At 39.0% G+C, this 18,097-nt stretch overlaps 1 protein-coding gene across 4 annotated transcripts in view; it reads right to left on the reverse strand.

The window, feature by feature from the left end:
• Positions 1 to 2,349: 2,349 nt before the first annotated feature.
• The window catches only part of rab6ba (RAB6B, member RAS oncogene family a), an 84,180-nt gene continuing 68,432 nt past the window's right edge, over positions 2,350 to 18,097 (reverse strand). For all 4 annotated transcript variants that reach the window (XM_047375077.1, XM_047375079.1, XM_047375080.1 and 1 more), the window contains 2 exons: positions 15,393 to 15,459; positions 2,350 to 4,405 (listed from right to left, as the gene is read on the reverse strand). In XM_047375077.1, the coding sequence (XP_047231033.1) occupies positions 4,341 to 4,405; positions 15,393 to 15,459 (132 nt within the window). In that variant the 3' untranslated portion in view covers positions 2,350 to 4,340. The remainder of the gene's footprint in view (positions 4,406 to 15,392; positions 15,460 to 18,097) is intronic.

Below are 18,097 nucleotides of genomic sequence, written 5' to 3' on the forward strand. Positions count from 1 at the left end.
TTTAAAATAAAAAAACAAGTCACTTACAAATGTTTTTCACATTATGATGGATACAGCAGCTCATCTGATCCTCAAATACCTCAGTAACAGATTCTGCATTTACTAAAAGCTGTTAGTTCTGAAATTATATTTTCTATTCCTGAAAATGTAATATCTTTGGTATTTTTCCATAGCCTTACCTAAAGAAATAGGAACAAATTGTCTTTATGACAGGCAGCTGGTAACAAGCCTGTTTAAAAATGCAGATGTTGATGTTAAACACTAAACACACATTTAAGTAGTTACGTTTCATGTCTGTTTATCTTATTTCATTAATTCATTATTGAAGACATTAAAGTGGTTACTATACGTTAATTATAGATTTTTATAGCAACTAAGTCCACTATAATTATTCAATTTCCAATTGAAGTGTTAATATTGTGATTCTGAGAAAAAAAAATGTTTTCATAATAAAGCCTCATTGCTTTGATATAGTGTTTAATTTAGCATCGATTAATTTATCCTTCAGACAGATTTTTTTTTACTTAGATTTGAGACTGACAAGATGGATGTATTTTGTTTGATCAGACTGGTATGATTTCTGATATATACAATGTAATCATGCGACCTGTCCAGGGTGTACCCGCCTCTCGCCCGTAGACTGCTGGAGATAGGCACCAGCTTCCCCGCCACCCACTATGGAATAAGCGGTAGAAAAGGACTGACTGACTGACAATATAATCGAGTAGATTGTTGATACAGTTTAACCACCTGTTATGAGACTTCTCATGTCACTCAGGCTACCCATGTATTGTGGTGTGAGTTTTAATATATTAACCATCTTTATTCTTCATAACTATTTCTAGTAGCTTCAGTGCTTTAATGATGTCTGAACCATATACGTAACAGGTCTCAACTCCAACAATAAATGTTTGCTTTTAAATGTTAAAAATGACAGGAAAACCTAAGTCGACACTAGCATAGCATTTTTTAGGTATTTAACCATTATGATTTGAGTATGTAAGCTTTGTTAGACAATAAAGAAGCAGCACTGAGAGCACACATTTAGCTACCTTGCTAAATAGCCGTGCTGTAAGGTTTCAGTGGATAAATTGTCCTTTCCTATATTTCTACTAAATATACTTCCAAAATGTTGAATATTTTTTTACTTTGTTGGATATTACAACATTGCTATATTACACGTGTGCTGCTATAAGCTAGCAAGAATAAGCTAGCATTGAAATATTAAGTTGAACTATGGAAAAATTATACTTTGTGACATGGATTCAAATGTTAATGGATTAAAAATTAATTTATTAATGTTTCCCATTTGTTGAATAACTATTAAATTAGGATTTTATCCAATATTAGTCATAGAGCAGCCTTTGGTCACAACAACGGAAACAGACAAAACTCAATTATTCTGCTAAAGAATTAAATTTTTATTTTTTAGTGAAGTAATGAAGTTAATTTTTATCCTGTAGCTGTGCTACGGGTTAATCTGGGCTTTACCAGCACAGCTGAACATCTGGTTGTATTACACCCAGTAACTAAATTAAAACTGCACCGTGCCTATGCATGTACACACTTCAGGCCTGATGGTTCCCAGTGCAAATCAAAGAGAGCATTTTCCTTTCAGTGAGAACTTGTGACAGTATTTTGTATTATTTCAGGTTTGCATTTTACAAAAAATATACATTTATATTTGTAATTTACTTCACATTGTTAAATTTCTGTGCTACAGGCTAAAAGATACTAAAAACAACACGATTAAAAGTGAATTAAACAGTTTTCTTTGATTCATTAGGATCTGGGCTGTACTGCTCTGTATGTGCTAAAGTTTTTGAATTTATTTGATTGGCGTTCCATAGAGAATATTTGCAGTAATCTATTCATGACGAGATGAAAGTATGGAATAGTTTTTCTGCATCGGGCGAAGAGACAAAGGACAAAGTCCAGAGACCTTTTTGAGATGGTAGGAGGTCTTGTAGAGGTGTATAATTTGCATTTCAAATGCAAGTTGAGAATTGAATCTAACACTGAGGTTTGTAACTGTAGAAGAAAGGAGGATGTTCTGGCCAGAGAAAGTTATGGTGGAAATGGAGGATGACTGAATCTGATGAGAGGACCGACTAGCATAAGCGCCTGTTTTGGAGGTGTTTCGTTGGAGGAAACTGGAGTTCATCCATCCTTTTACCTCCCCCAGGACATGCTGTGAGAGTGGAGACTGATAATGGTGAAGTTGCAGGGAGATGAGAGTCTGTTTTAATGTAGAGCATTTTGATAAACTATCCTACATTATATGGTCATTTGAAACAAAATCAAGTGATCAACAAAGGAAAAAGGTGCAAAAGAAATCTATGTCAAAGGTTGGTAATAAGACATCTTTATTAACCATTTGGAGACATGCTAGATCTCTGTACAGTGTAATTGAGAACCAGGTCAGCACTAATTAGGCTTGATGCACTGATCTGACAGTACAATCACAAAAATCTGCAGGGAGACCACCGCTACTCCCTGCTCCAACAGGCAAAGATCTCATTTATGTCCCACATTCCATGTCTGTGGTACGGTGAAATGGCCCGTTAACAAATAAAGGTGGACTTTTACATGTTAAGGGTTTAAATACAATGGAGTTTCACAAAATTTAATTTGAAAAACAAATACCCTTGAGCTGTTTCTCAGAGAGTGCGTTTCTTTTTTTACAAGGTTGTATGATAAGGAGCCTAGAACATCCTGTTGTAAAATAGACCCACACAAAGCTTCTTTTTAGCATGTTGAGGGAAGTCCAATGGCACTTTTTTGGTATTCTTGTATTCTGGTCAGGATTTGTTGTGATATATTAATCAGTTTTTTCAGTATTTGGCTCATTATGTTGGTTACAGAGAGTTTTAGAAGAGTTTTTCCATACATAGATGTGTGAAGACGATTCCTAAATCAATGCTTCTACTCTAGGACACAGTACCCCAAACTGTATGGAAATTAACGATGCACATTTTTAACAGCTTACGTTTTCACTGTAAATCTAAAACACATTCTGCAAAAGTGCTGTAAAGACTTCACATCAAAGACACATCGAAGTAGTGTTCTTAGCATTGGCTGACTTTACCACCAGAACTTTATGATAACTGGCCCCAAAGGCAGGAAATAAAACATTCCATGTCAAAATTTCATTCAGTTTAAACACAAGCAGCAAAGAAAACCCGAATGTGATATCACGTTATGTAACAATTTCTTTAACAATCAGACACATCTTTGAATTAAGCAACTGTACAATTAGAATGAAGCTTCTTCCAACTTCATAACCTGAAAGGTCTACATGTGCAAATTAGTCTTTAGTCGGTGAGGAAACAGAAAAATGTTAAGGGTGTAGTTGATCCATCTGCACAAAGGGAACTGTGTTCACTCACACATGGCTGAGGGTTGGACTCTTCATTGCTCATTTACAGCAATCTGCATGTGCAGATTATCATTAAACAAATAATTTTCCCACAATGCAACAGCAGCTGGACACAATCTGTGACATACAAACTGAAGAGCTGAAAGGTGGTGGGAGTGAAGCGATGTGACAGTGGCCCTCAGTGGAACTGTGTTTTAATGCTGTCAATACAGAAAGCACAAATTTACACACACGGCAAAAAGGTCGTCAGAGGTCAAGTATACAAACCCAGCTCCTAGAACGTTGTGGACGCAGCGCATCAAGTCACTGGTGGAATATTACATTTTCAAACTCGTGTACACAGGTAGACCGTACCTATGCTTTACAACTAGGCATGCATTACATACTCTGGACTTTACAGTTCAGATTGATCCGTAACATCTGAAATACAAATGTGTGGATACCAGCAGGGCTACAGGCAGGAAGGCTGTGATTGGCTGTTCTGTTTTTGGCTCTGAGATACTGAAGAATAGTTATGAAATGGAAAACTTGTACGGATCAGGAGTTTCGGGATTGCCAAGAATTGCTGTGGCAAACAATAAGGTCCGGTCTGTTCTTCAGGCTCTCAGCGTTCTCATTTCCCTAAAGAAAAAAAAAAAACCTTCCAGAGGGATTCTCCTGATTGCACAAAAATACGAGGAAAAAAACAAGGAAGGCTTTTAATTTCCCCCATGAAAATAAATCTACGTTCAGATTAGGGCTTTTTCGGGGATTTTGTTTTACCAAGTTGTACAACTTTTCTTGGTATTTTTGCTGACAAAGTAGACCCAATTTCACATATTGCTCGTTCCAACCAATGACCACTGGTCGGGTGAGGAAACGAGGATCTCATCGTGCAACGTCAACAGCGGGTTAACCAATGGGAAGCAACGTAACAAGCGTGTGGTGTAGATGGTGGATTTCCAGGATGGAACCTTGAGCACTAACAGGAGCAGCCGCTTTCGGTGGTCTGGGGCTCCTGGGGTTTGTCCAGTTTTATGTCGATCACTGGGGAATATTATTAAGGAAGCAAAGCAAGCATGTAGGCAGGATCTAACTGAAAAGGAACAAGTCTAACAGGTGCGTCTTAGTTAGAAAACTAAAACACACATTATGTAGATTCATTAAACACAGAGTGACTTTTCAAGTATTTATATTTACTTATTTTGATAGTTATGGTGTAGAGCTAACGAAAACCCAAAATTCACTATGCCAGAAATATAAAAGACAAAAGACACAAATCAAGTATTTGCAATACAGAAATGTTAGGTTTTACACAATCATAGGGACTGCTGACTTGACTTTTGTACAGCAGACAGTCTAGAAGTGCTGTTTTCAAGCATATTAATGTAAAGTTGAGTGGAAGGAAAATGTAGGCCAATTTTTAAGAGTTTTGGAAATATTTACAAGGCATTTACTGCAACTGGAGAAAGTGCTTCAAAAGCAAGGAAACGTGTCTGAACTAAGCCCTATAGAATCTACAGAGTATCGTCAAGAGGAAGATGAGCGTGGTGCCAAGAATGCAGACGAATTGAAGGCCATTATTAAATCAATCTGGGCTCCCTGAACACCTCAGCAGAGCTACAGGCTAATCATCTCCAGGTCTTGACACACTGATGTCACGACCCTTGCAAAAGCAGCCACAACCAAGTATTGGGTCCATACACAGTACATGGATAGACTTTTTAGTACACCCACAATTCTGTTTTAACAATCCTTTTATCGGTCAACATTTCTAAAAAACTGAATTTGGGGTTCTCATAAGATGAAAAACATAATCAGCAAAGTTAACAGAAATGAACACTTATCAATGTGTGTGTAATAAATTTATATGTTTCATTTCTCAAACTAAATTGATGAAAGAAGTTAACTTTTTGATTATATTCTTATTTATTTAGATGCTCCAGTACAGTTTAAAAGAGAATACACAAAGAAATCAGGTGTTGCACTAGTTTTTAACCACTAGATGGTGCTCCTTTCTAACAACCTTATAATGCACTAATAGTGTTCTGATCTTGGTTTACACACTTAAGAGATTTTATGGCACAGACCCATGTTGTTCTGCTGCTTGTTTTATTTTTATTTTTCTACATTACGATTCTGCATGTATAAACATCCATTCATCAGCTCACTATCGACACCCACTTATCTGCACAGGGGTCTCCAGTGTCCAATAGGCAAGAGGTGGGGTACAGCATGGACAGGTCATCAGTTCATCACAGGAAAAACAACCATGTATGCACAAACTCCCTCCGAAGGGGAATTTAGAGACCAGTTAACCTAACATGCGTGTTTCTTAATTGTAGGAGGATGCTAGAGTACCCAGAGAGATGCCATCCTTGTATGGAAAGAAGATGCAAACTCCACACAGAAAGACCTCCGGTTGAGATCTGAACCCAGAACTTTCTTGCTGCAAGGCCACAATACTAACTGTATCAACGTGCAGCCCACATGGATAAATAGGGGTTTTATATTCATTCTAGGAAATTAGTTCCTTACAACACATATTTGGACAGAGAGGAAGCCTGGTTGTAAAATATATGTGGGCGAATGATGCAGTTCAATAAGGACATATTTCCTTTATTATGATGGAGATATTTTAATGGATGCTGGCTTGAATAACTGTGGAACAGTTAAAGCTGCAACAATAACTGAGCTAATGACCCATTGGACAATAGGCTGAAATTACTGGGTTTTTGTTATTTTTGTTTTACACAAAGCAGATAGTGCTGTTCTAAATGGATCCTCCACGGTAACACCAAGAATGAACTATATCCTAAAGAAACAAGAAGCACATCGTGACTGAGTGCTTACAAACACCTCTAACATTTACCTGCTGGTACACATGTTACGCAGCAACGACCTCCTATTTATGGGGCAACAAAAGCCTTGTCCTACATATTGTGTGCAAACTAGATTCAAACAGTTCCTGTGTGGCTCTTAAATAACCATGCGGTGGAACTCAGCACCGTGGCTGCAGCAAACTGCTCCTGGAGCAGTGTGACTATTTCCATGGTTTATGGTAGCGTGCCATCACAACATGATGTCATTTCAAGGGCAGCGTTTAAACACACCACATACCGGAGAGTTCCCATGTGGACCGGCTCCCATCTAGAGAATGTGCAAGCTTGTGTCAGCTGCCAGCATCACCAAACCAAACGAGCCTTGTCAGCCATGAATATTTTAGTGAATGCATAAATTAGTAACAGTTATGGCTCCGGCTCACCACAATTACTTACAAGCTTATTTGAAATGTAGAGTTTCTAACAGTAGGTTGTGTCAGAGAGTGAATGGGAGATGTAAATGAGCTGGAAAGGAATTTTCACATAAAGAGACACCAGCCAAACAAAAGATACTTATCAGAATTTCTAGAAATACACATTGATAGGTATATTTATTATGATGTAGCTGACTCATTCTAAATCTATGAAGGGAGGTGCAGTGGAAGAGCAGCAACCTCATTGATAAAATAACAGAACAGCTTTAATTGAAATCCAGCCGTTGTTTTATACAGTACTAAATATTACAATGATTTCTCAAGCATTTTTTACTTAGCAGGTACAGAGTAGTTGCAGGGAGTTGTCTACATTTCTGTTTTAGACAACAGAGCTTAGAGGTTTTCCTATCATTCTCCTCTCAGGTCCGTATTTTATTTTCCCTAGTAAATGTTACTCTGGCAGCCATATTTGAATAAAGCTGCAGGTCTTTGGTGCATGCTGGAGTAATCTCTACAGTCTGAACCAGGCTGGAGAACCATTCTCTGCTGCTTTTGCATTTAGGTTCATTGTGAAATCCCAGAGGTATCATCTTGTTAAATTAAACTGCTTTCCCCATATCAGATCCTGAGATAGAATACTCAGTAATTACAGCTGCATGTCTTTCAAGATGTTACCAGGTTTGAACTTTAAGAGACTGACATTTTGCTCATTCACTGTTGCTAGATAGCTCAAGCTCAGTCTGACTAGATGGAAAGCGCCCAAGAACACCAAACGTCTTGCTAAAGATTCTCTGTAAGATTTTAGTCTGGACTTTGATTTGGCCATCCAAACAAACATTTGCTTAGTTGGAATGCTGTGTTCAAGGTGATGTACTGCTTTTGTTTTCAACCACACATAGCATTTACATACATTTAGGCTAATAAGCAGTTTTGGTCTGACCACAGGCCATTTATCTACATAGCATGTTGCAAATAACAAAGGGACTTGTCACTGATTTCTTTCAACCAGAGATGTTCAAAAAAGCACTAATATGGCCATTTATGGAACTTTCACAAATCAAATAAAGCTTTCACAAATCCCATATTGTTCTTTTAAGATTCTGCTATTAGTGTAGAACAGTCTAGTCCAGGTCTAAAATGTTGAGCAGATTAAAGTTTACCTGGATCAGATTAAAGATGCTCCAGGTAATGAAAAATTAGGCTGAACTGCCCTTTAACTGATTCCTGAATCTGATCTTTTCTCATAATTACGAGAAGATGTCTATTTTTTTTTCTTTGGTGAATGCAATGAGTTTCCATACAAGTCTCTAACGGCTGAATTAATCAGTTTCTCATTAAATACCAAACATCTAGTGCACCTTTAACCTTTTATTACTAAATTAGGAAACCAAACCTCTACCGTTTGTCCCTAGACCTAAATTATTGCATAAACATTTAAGAATTAAATCTCAGTCTTTTAATATTAAAAAGTTATCTTGTAAATCAGTTAACTTTTTATTTACATTCTAAAAATTTGCTAAAGGTTGATTTATATACATTTTTAAATTGATCAAATGTAATATTTTCCTATTAGAAATATAAATACATACTTATGCTCTAAGAAAAATAATGCAAAGAGATTAAAACCTGTTAATGTTGAACTTCTGAATGAATCAAAGTGCTTTTTTGTCTTTATAGTAACTAAATTAACCCGTTAATCCATGTCTTTATATTGTCCAATCGTTCAATATATATTTCCTTAATTCAAATTCAATTCAAAACTACTTTATTAATCCCAAAGGGAAATTAAATGTTGTTGTAGCTCATATTATGAAGGTTTCCTCAAAGAGCCGTTGTAGATGCTGATGGCTGTGGGCAGGAAGGATCTCCTGTCTGTCTTACAGCAGATCTGAAGAAACCTCTGACTGAAGACACTCTGTTGTTGTAGGACAGTCTGATGAAGAGGATGCTCAGGGTTCTCCATAATGTTCTTCATTTTATGAAGAATCCGTCTTTCCACAATGATCTCCAGATGTTCCAGAGGAGTCCCCAGAACAGAGCCAGCTTTCTTTATCAGCTTGTTGAGCTTTTTTAAATCCCTGGTTCTGATGCTGCTTCCCCAGCAGATGATGGCAGAAGAGATCACACTCTCCACAACAGACTTATAGAAGATATGCAGCATCTTGCTGCAAACACCAAAGGACCTAAGCTTCCTCAAGAAGTACAGTCTGCTCTGTCCCTTCTTGTAGATGGCTTCACAGTTGCATCTCCACTCTAGTCTGTTGTCCAGGTGAACACCGAGGTATTTATACTCCTCCACCACCTCCACTTCTTCTCCCATGATAGAAATAGTTTTTGACTTATTCCTGTTTCTCTTCAAATCTACAATAATCTCCTTTGTTTTAGTCACGTTCAAGATGAGATGATTGTTTCCACACCATGCCACAAACCGATCCACCACCTTCCTGTACTCATCTTCTTGTCCATCTCTGATCCACCCCACAACTGCAGAATTATCTGAGTATTTCTGCAGATGACAGGAGTCTGTCTTGTACTGAAAGTCTGAGGTGTTCAGAGTGAAAAGGAATGGTGAGAGTACAGTCCCCTGTGGTGCTCCTGTGCTGCTGACTACCTGGTTAGACTCACAACCCTTCAGTCTCTCAAACTGTGGTCTGTTTGTCAGGTAGTCTTTGATCCAGGAGATTGTTGAGGCCTCCACCTGAGTCTTCTGGAAAAGACTATCTTTTCCTCACTCTGAGCTGGAGAATCTTTTATAATATTGGGAAACCATTTTCTAAATGGTTTCTAATTTTAAAACATTTTTTTCTCAATTCTAAATATCAAATATGTTCAGATTTAAGGTATGATTTACAATATAATGATTGAGGCAAAGTGTAGTAAGTAAATAAATGAAGTTTTCTGCTGAACATAACAGGAAGATATTTTCAGCTGGATGTGTGCTTGTAATGTTGAAGCTAGTTTAGCAGCAAGAGCATGTCTGAGGTAAGCCACGTTTGTTTCCTAAATGATCCAAAGTCATTAATGAAGCGGCCATTACAGACATTCATGTGTTCATTATTATGAAGCTACAGCTAACATGAACAGATTGTAATCAGACGTTATCCAACATCTCTAGCAAATAATCAAGCAGATCCTTTTACAGTAAAACATGCGCAGTAGCTGCAGTCTGTAGCTCACATACAAGCTCTCTTCCACTCTTCACTACATTAGATAAAAACTGTTAAGACTTGAGTCTCAGACCAGGAGTCCAAATCAAGTCTCAAGTCTTTAAGGACACAAAACTAAGTCGAGTCTGAAGTTTTTTATTTTTGTGATTAAATGTGCCTCAAGTCTGCTTTCAACAAGGGTTTTCTTCTTACCACTCCTCTATAATCAGATTTTTGCACGACTAATAGTTACCTGTCAACAGATTTTCTCCCCTGAGCTGTGGATCTCTGGAGCTCCTCCAGAGTTACAGTGAGCCTATTGTTCACTACCTCTCTAACAAACCTCTGAGGCCTTCACAGAACAGTTAAGATTTATGCTATGATTAAATTACACCCAGGTGGACTCTACTCACTTATTAGGGACTTCAGGAAAATGTGGCAGGTTACATATCCATACCATACTTCAGATTTTATTTGTAAAAAACTATTTAGAAAAACTGTGCATCCTTAATGCACTACCTTGTATTAGTTTCTTACATAAAATATATTGAAGTTTGTGGTTTTGATGTCATTAAATGTGAAAGCGTTCAAGGATTTCAAAAATACTAAGTGAATACTTTGGAGCCCACACTCATGGTGCAGTCAGCTTCTTTGATCTTTTCAGGCCAACCTAAATCTGTGTGATTTATTCTGTTCTTGGTTCTCCTATTAACCTTGATGGCCCCAGCACTGATCTGGGTCAACCACCATGTATAAAATCCCTGCCTGCAGGCCAGCAGAGGTAATGACACCCAAAGATTAGGAGAGCAGGAGATTGTTTTCAGAAGTAGAGCAGAAAACAGAAAACCTTTAGGCCAACACATCCATCAATGAAGTGCTCCCTTCCTATCTTGAGTTGAACAGCCCCAATTACAGAGAACAAGGAACAGACCGTTTAAGATGCCAAACACTGATTGTGCCAACCTGGCTTTAATTTTGGCTGCCGTGCTTTTGACAGCTTCACTTTCTCCTAAATGAAATCTCATCCTTTTCAATCTTAACATGCTCTAAAGCTTCCCTGACTCCATGTATATTTGTTTCGCTCTCCCAGTGCGATCACATGGAGCTGCTCCACTGTCAGCAGAGACACATCACTGCTGAGGAACTGTCATCACCAGTCATCCATCACTGCACCTCCACCTCACACAGCCTGCTCCTACATCCATTACTACAACCGAAATAAAAAAACAATTTATACAGCTGTCAGCAACAAATAAAAGGTTAATCTCAATAGATGAAAAGTCTGGTAGGTTACGGAGTTTATACCTGGAGGAGTCAAGTTCATACAGGCTGTGGTAGTAAATTATGGTGTGCTGCAGTCAGATCCACAGAAGCATTCCCATGCTACACTAGTCTGTCTGATTTACGCAGATAAATGCTGCTGTATTCCTTAAGACAACAAGAGACCCCTTAAAACTAAAGGAGTAATGACAGTGCAGTATGCACGCAGCACAAGTATAAGCAATTTTCTAACTCATCCACAGTTTCCATAGAGATGAAACTCTGCTCTGTAGAGTTTAGGAGTATATCAAGAACTGCTGCCCCCAGGGGAGGAATAATTTCGTGAAATGATCTGCATTCACAGGCAGAAAAGACATGCACATAATCACTGTTGATTCATAATAACATGGCTAAAGTATTGAAATGACATAACGTCAAACTGTGCAAAACCATCAGAGAAATGGTGCATTATTGCTCTTCAGCACCCCAAGTATTTTTCTTTCGTTGGAGATGTTTTATCTTTGTATTTTATTTTATTTTGTTCATATCTACAGATGGCAAACTGAAGATAGTTTGGCCACACGCCATTTTGTGTGTCTAAAATAAAAGACCACTAATGTCGCTAAACAGCTTAAAAACAAGAAAAAGCTTCAGATCATCGACATCAGACAAAGATGACCTGAGTGAATACAGAAAGTAATTAAAACCTGAAGAAGCCATAGCCCCATTGTAACATCATAAAATAAGGGAATACCCACATCTTTTGGACACCTGAGTTTAATTTCACAAGCCCCACCCAGTCTGATTATCGCCTGACTAATAGAATAAAATAGAAAATTTAATCGCACCTTTCTGACAAAATAAAGTAGGTCAACACTGAAGAACCTTCATAAGTGTGCATCGACGATTGAGCCAGGAGGTCCCAAAAGAACACAGAACACCATCTAAAGTTCTGCAGGCTTTATTTGCCTCAGTGAAGATCAGTGTTCATGATTCAACAATAAGAAAGAGTCTGGGAAACATGGCTTTGACGGGAGACTTCCAAGGCTAAAAAACTATTCTATAGCAGAAAAATCCTGAAGGAGAATTGCCCAACCATCTCTAAGCTCAAGTACACTTGGATTTTGCCTAAGGACAATGATGAACTGGATAAAGGTTTTGAAGTGGTCTAGGCTACTACTTTTTGTATTTATACCTCATGCTCAGGTTGAAGATATTTCTTAATCTTTAAAACTGAATGTATTAACTAACTAAATTAGCAGAATAAATCAAGGAGTGGAGCCCAGAGAGCCTGAGGGTTTTTTTTAGTTGCTGATAAAAGTATCCATAACATTGAAATATATGTTTGTTTGGCATGTATTATTCCACTAGAAGTATATTTTATATATTACTCCACCTATTATTCCCTTTAAAACAGAGTTAGTATAGCTTTGAGTGTTTGGTAGTTTAAACTGAAAATGTTATGCTGTAGTCATTCAGTGTGACCAAGGGCTTGTCACTGAGACTGTCTCTGGTTTAAATGGACCAACCCTAGAGAAGGTTTTTTTTTTTTTTTAACTACACCATACAAATTCCAGTTCATTCACAGTGCCTTGCTATGGTATTCATAATGCTCGACGTTTTTCACATTTTGTCACCTTACAAATATAAACCTATTGCATTGTTTCATAATGTGACATGTGAAATAAAAAGGGATATATGAGCTTTATTGCAAATAGAAACCTAAAAAAAAAAAATCCTCTGATAAACCTAAATAAAATCCATTGTAAACAAGAAATAATCGGGATAACAGGACAACCATTAGTCTGGAAATCCACAGTTCTGGCCTTTATGGAAGAGTGGTAAAAAGACAGCCATAAGAAATCCAATTTGCAGTCAAAAAGATTTAAGAAAGACTATGCATGTTGAAAAACTAAATGTACACCACTCTGAACACAGTGAAACAAGGTGGTTCATCATGGGGTGTGAATAGTTTTCTGCAGCAGGGAAAGGAAAGCTGGTCAGGGTTCATGGAAATACAGTACAGACCAAAAGTTTGGACACACCTTCTCATTCAAAGAGTTGTCTTTATTTTCATGACTATGAATATTGTAGCTTCACACTGAAGGCATCAAAACTATGAATTAACACATGTGGAATTATATACTGAACAAAAAAGTGTGAAACAACTGAAAATATGTCTTATATTCTAGGTTCTTCAAAGTAGCCACCTTTTGCTTTGATTACTGCTCCGCACACTCTTGGCACTCTGTTGATGAGCTTCAAGAGGTAGTCACCTGAAATGGTTTTCCAACAGTCTTGAAGGAGTTCCCAGAGATGCTTAGCACTTGTTGGCCCTTTTGCCTTCACTCTGCGGTCCAGCTCACCCCAAACCATCTCGATTGGGTTCAGGTCTGGTGACTTTGGAGGCCAGGTCATCTGGCGCAGCACCCCATCACTCTCCTTCTTGGTCAAATAGCCCTTACACAGCCTGGAGATGTGTTTGTGGTCATTGTCCTGTTGAAAAATAAATGATGGTCCAACTAAACACAAACCGGATGGAATAGCATGCCGCTGCAAGAAGCTGTGGTAGCCATGCTGGTTCAGTATGCCTTCAATTTTGAATAAATCCCCAACAGTGTCACCAGCAAAGCACCCCCACACCATCACACCTCCTCCTCCGTGCTTCACGGTGGGAACCAGGCATGTAGAGTCCATCCATTCACCTCTTCTGTGCCGCACAAAGACACGGTGGTTGGAACCAAAGATCTCAAACTTGGACTCATCAGACCAAAGCACAGATTTCCACTGGTCTAATGTCCATTCCTTGTGTTCTTTAGCCCAAACAAGTCTCTTCTGCTTGTTGCCTGTCCTCAGCAGTGGTTTCCTAGCAGCTATTTTACCATGAAGGCCTGATTCACACAGTCTCCTCTTAAAACTTGTTCTAGAGATGTGTCTGCTACTAGAACTCTGTGTGGCATTGACCTGTTCTCTAATCTGAGCTGCTGTTAACCTGCGATTTTTGAGGCTGGTGACTCGGATGAACTTATCGTCCGCAGCAGAGGTGACTCTTGGTCTTCCTTTCCTGGGGCGGTCCTCATGTGGGCCAGTTTCTTTGTAGCGCTTGATGGTTTTTGCGACTGCACTTGGGGACACTTTCAAAGTTTTCCCAATTGTTCGGACTGACTGACCTTCATTTCTTAAAGTAATGATGGCCACTCGTTTTTCTTTACTTAGCTGCTTTTTTCTTGCCATAATACAAATTCTAGCAGTCTATTCAGTAGGACCATCAGCTGTGTACTGTATCCACCTCCTGCACAACACAACTGATGGTCCCAAACCCATATATAAGACTTGAAATCCCACTTATTAAACCTGACAGGCACACCTGTGAAGTGAAAACCATTTCAGGTGACTACCTCTTGAAGCTCATCAACAGAATGCCAAGAGTGTGCGGAGCAGTAATCAAAGCAAAAGGTGGCTACTTTGAAGAACCTAGAATATAAGACATATTTTCAGTTATTTCACACTTTTTTCTTCAGTATATAATTCCACATGTATTAATTCATAGTTTTGATGCCTTCAGTGTAAAGCTATAATATTCATAATCATGAAAATAAAGACAACTCTTTGAATGAGAAGGTGTGTCCAAACTTTTGGTCCCCCCCCAGCAGAACAACCACCCTTAAATACAGCCAGAGATACAATGGAATGATTTAGATCAAAGCAATTCATCAATCAAGTGTTAAAATGGCCCAGTCAAAGTCCAGATCCTAAACCAATTGAGATTCTTTGGCAAAACCTAAACATTAATGTCAACAGATGCCCTTCATGCAATCTGAATGAGTTTGAGCTATTTTGTAAGGATTACAGTCTATGGCAGGGGTGTCCAAAGTCGGCCCTCGAGGACTGGTGTCCTGCATGTTTTAGATGTTTCCCTGCTTTACCAGGCTTTTGCTGAACAGCAATCACATGAATCAGGGGATTGCTGCTAAGCAAAAGCCTGGTAATCAGACATCAATGGAAATAAGGTGTGCTAAAGCAGGGAAACATCTAAAACATGCAGGACACTGGCTTTGGACAGCCCTGGTCTATGGATATAGCACGTGGTTCTACAAAGTATTGACTCCAACCAAATACTTTTTCCCTTCCATTTCACAACTATGTGCTACTTTGTGTTGGTCCATCACATCAAATCAACAATAAAATAAATTTGTGTTTGTAACATGACAAAATGTGACAAAGTTCAAGGGGTGTTAATACTTTTGAGAAAACAGAAATTAAAAAACAAAACAAACGATAACATTTTCTCTTTACTCTGATGGTGGTTTAAAACCACCATTTAAACTATGTAATAAGAAATGTATTATGCCACTTGTTTTTCAAAGGATACTCCCTTCTTTGCCCGTTTCTTGCATACTTTCCATCCCTGGGAGAGCAGCTGCCACACGGCGAAACAGCTAGAAGAGGAGGGACAAGCAGAGTAAGATGTTTAGGACAATTAAAACATATTTAATATTCTTTTCTCTGTGAACTGAATGTCCAAGTATACTAAACAGTTTTCAAAACACTTAGGAAAAAAAGAATTGCAAACCTGAATCTGAAAGAAAGGTAGTGTTTTATTTTACAAAGACTTAAGTTTGCTGGCACAATGTCAGGCTGCAGAATGATGACACAGCCAAACGAGACACTGCAGCCTTAGGAGGCAGGACTGTGACCTTTGTTTTGGCTGCACAGAGTGATGCTCAGTTCTGGGCTTCAGCTGTTAGTGTTTTAGGTGAAGAACAGCTTCCTGTGTCTGTGCTGCTGCAGGAGGAGCGAGGCACCTTTCATCAACCATTCGCTGACAGACAACACAGCCTGCCTTCAACTTGTTTGTTCTTTACTCTACAGACAACAGCTGATTCAAACAACACTCATTTGTTTAGAAACATACTTGTAGTTGAACCAGACTAGCCTTATTTTTGTATCTGAAACAATAAAATGCTTTTTAGCATTAAGTATTGAATGCAGTTCAGTCTGCAGAAAGGGATGCGAAGAGAGAATGGCGTGTGCTTGATGTGCTGTCCAACCACATCAGGGAGCAAACCGCCCTCAAAGGGAGCTGGATTAAACTGGCAGGGACACAGGAGTTAAACTTGAGCTACAGGTCCTTCTAAAAAAATTAGCATATTGTGATAAAGTTCATTATTTTCCATAATGTCATGATGAAAATTTAACATTCATATATTTTAGATTCATTGCACACTAACTGAAATATTTCAGGTCTTTTATTGTCTTAATACGGATGATTGTGGCATACAGCTCATGAAAACCCAAAATTCCTATCTCACAAAATTAGCATATCATTAAAAGGGTCTCTAAACGAGCTATGAACCTAATCATCTGAATCAACGAGTTAACTCTAAACACCTGCAAAAGATTCCTGGGGCCTTTAAAACTCTCAGCCTGGTTCATCACTCAAAACCCCAATCATGGGTAAGACTGCCGACCTGACTGCTGTCCAGAAGGCCACTATTGACACCCTCAAGCAAGAGGGTAAGACACAGAAAGACATTTCTGAACGAATAGGCTGTTCCCAGAGTGCTGTATCAAGGCACCTCAGTGGGAAGTCTGTGGGAAGGAAAAAGTGTGGCAGAAAACGCTGCACAACGAGAAGAGGTGACCGGACCCTGAGGAAGATTGTGGAGAAGCAGTGGACTGAGTCTGCAGTAGAAACATCCAGAGCACGGTGGTGCACAGGCGTGTGCAGGAAATGGGCTACAGGTGCTGCATTCCCCAGGTCAAGCCACTTTTGAACCAGAAACAGCATCAGAAGCGCCTGACCTGGGCTACAGAGAAGCAGCACTGGACTGTTGCTCAGTGGTCCAAAGACGTTTTTCGGATGAAAGCAAATTCTGCATGTCATTCGGAAATCAAGGTGCCAGAGTCTGGAGGAAGACTGGGGAGAAGGAAATGCCAAAATGCCAGAAGTCCAGTGTCAAGTACCCACAGTCAGTGATGGTCTGGGGTGCCGTGTCAGCTGCTGGTGTTGGTCCACTGTGTTTTATCAAGGGCAGGGTCAATGCAGCTAGCTATCAGGAGATTTTGGAGCACTTCATGCTTCCATCTGCTGAAAAGCTTTATGGAGATGAAGATTTCATTTTTCAGCACGACCTGGCACCTGCTCACAGTGCCAAAACCACTGGTAAATGGTTTACTGACCATGGTATCACTGTGCTCAATTGGCCTGCCAACTCTCCTGACCTGAACCCCATAGAGAATCTGTGGGATATTGTGAAGAGAACGTTGAGAGACTCAAGACCCAACACTCTGGATGAGCTAAAGGCTGCTATCGAAGCATCCTGGGCCTCCATAAGACCTCAGCAGTGCCACAGGCTGATTGCCTCCATGCCACGCCGCATTGAAGCAGTCATTTCTGCAAAAGGATTCCTGACCAAGTATTGAGTGCATAACTGTAGATGATTATTTGAAGGTTGACGTTTTTTGTATTAAAAACACTTTTCTTTTATTGGTCGGATGAAATATGCTAATTTTGTGAGATAGGAATTTTGGGTTTTCATGAGCTGTATGCCAAAATCATCCATATTAAGACAATAAAAGACCTGAAATATTTCAGTTAGTGTGCAACGAATCTAAAATATATGAATGTTAAATTTTCATCATGAAAATAATGAACTTTATCACAATATGCTAATTGTTTGAGAAGGACCTGTACTTGCACAGACCTGGCCAGACACTGCTGGGAGTTGGTGCAAGTTTTATACAGTTGGTTTTAGAGAGAGAACCAACAGTGAGGTTTTGGTGGATGTGGTTTGAGACTATTTAACCATCCAGGAAGCACAGTGGTTCAATAACATCTGCACCTGAAGGGTGTCAGCTAAAAGGGGGTCTCTTTGGTAAAAAACAAACAAAAAAAACCGGAAGGTTTTAAACTGACTCAAACCCTTCCTCCAGTCCTACTCACAAGTTAACAAAGAATCGGTACTCGGTAATTTACAGTATTTGTTGGGGTGTGACGATACATTCACATCCTGATTTGAGACGATACACCGTACAAGGGTCATAAGAACGAAACCAAAATTGTGTACAATATTG

The sequence above is a fragment of the Girardinichthys multiradiatus genome, chromosome 9 (genome assembly GCF_021462225.1).
Source record: "Girardinichthys multiradiatus isolate DD_20200921_A chromosome 9, DD_fGirMul_XY1, whole genome shotgun sequence".
In the NCBI taxonomy this organism is placed as follows: Eukaryota; Metazoa; Chordata; class Actinopteri; order Cyprinodontiformes; family Goodeidae; genus Girardinichthys; species Girardinichthys multiradiatus.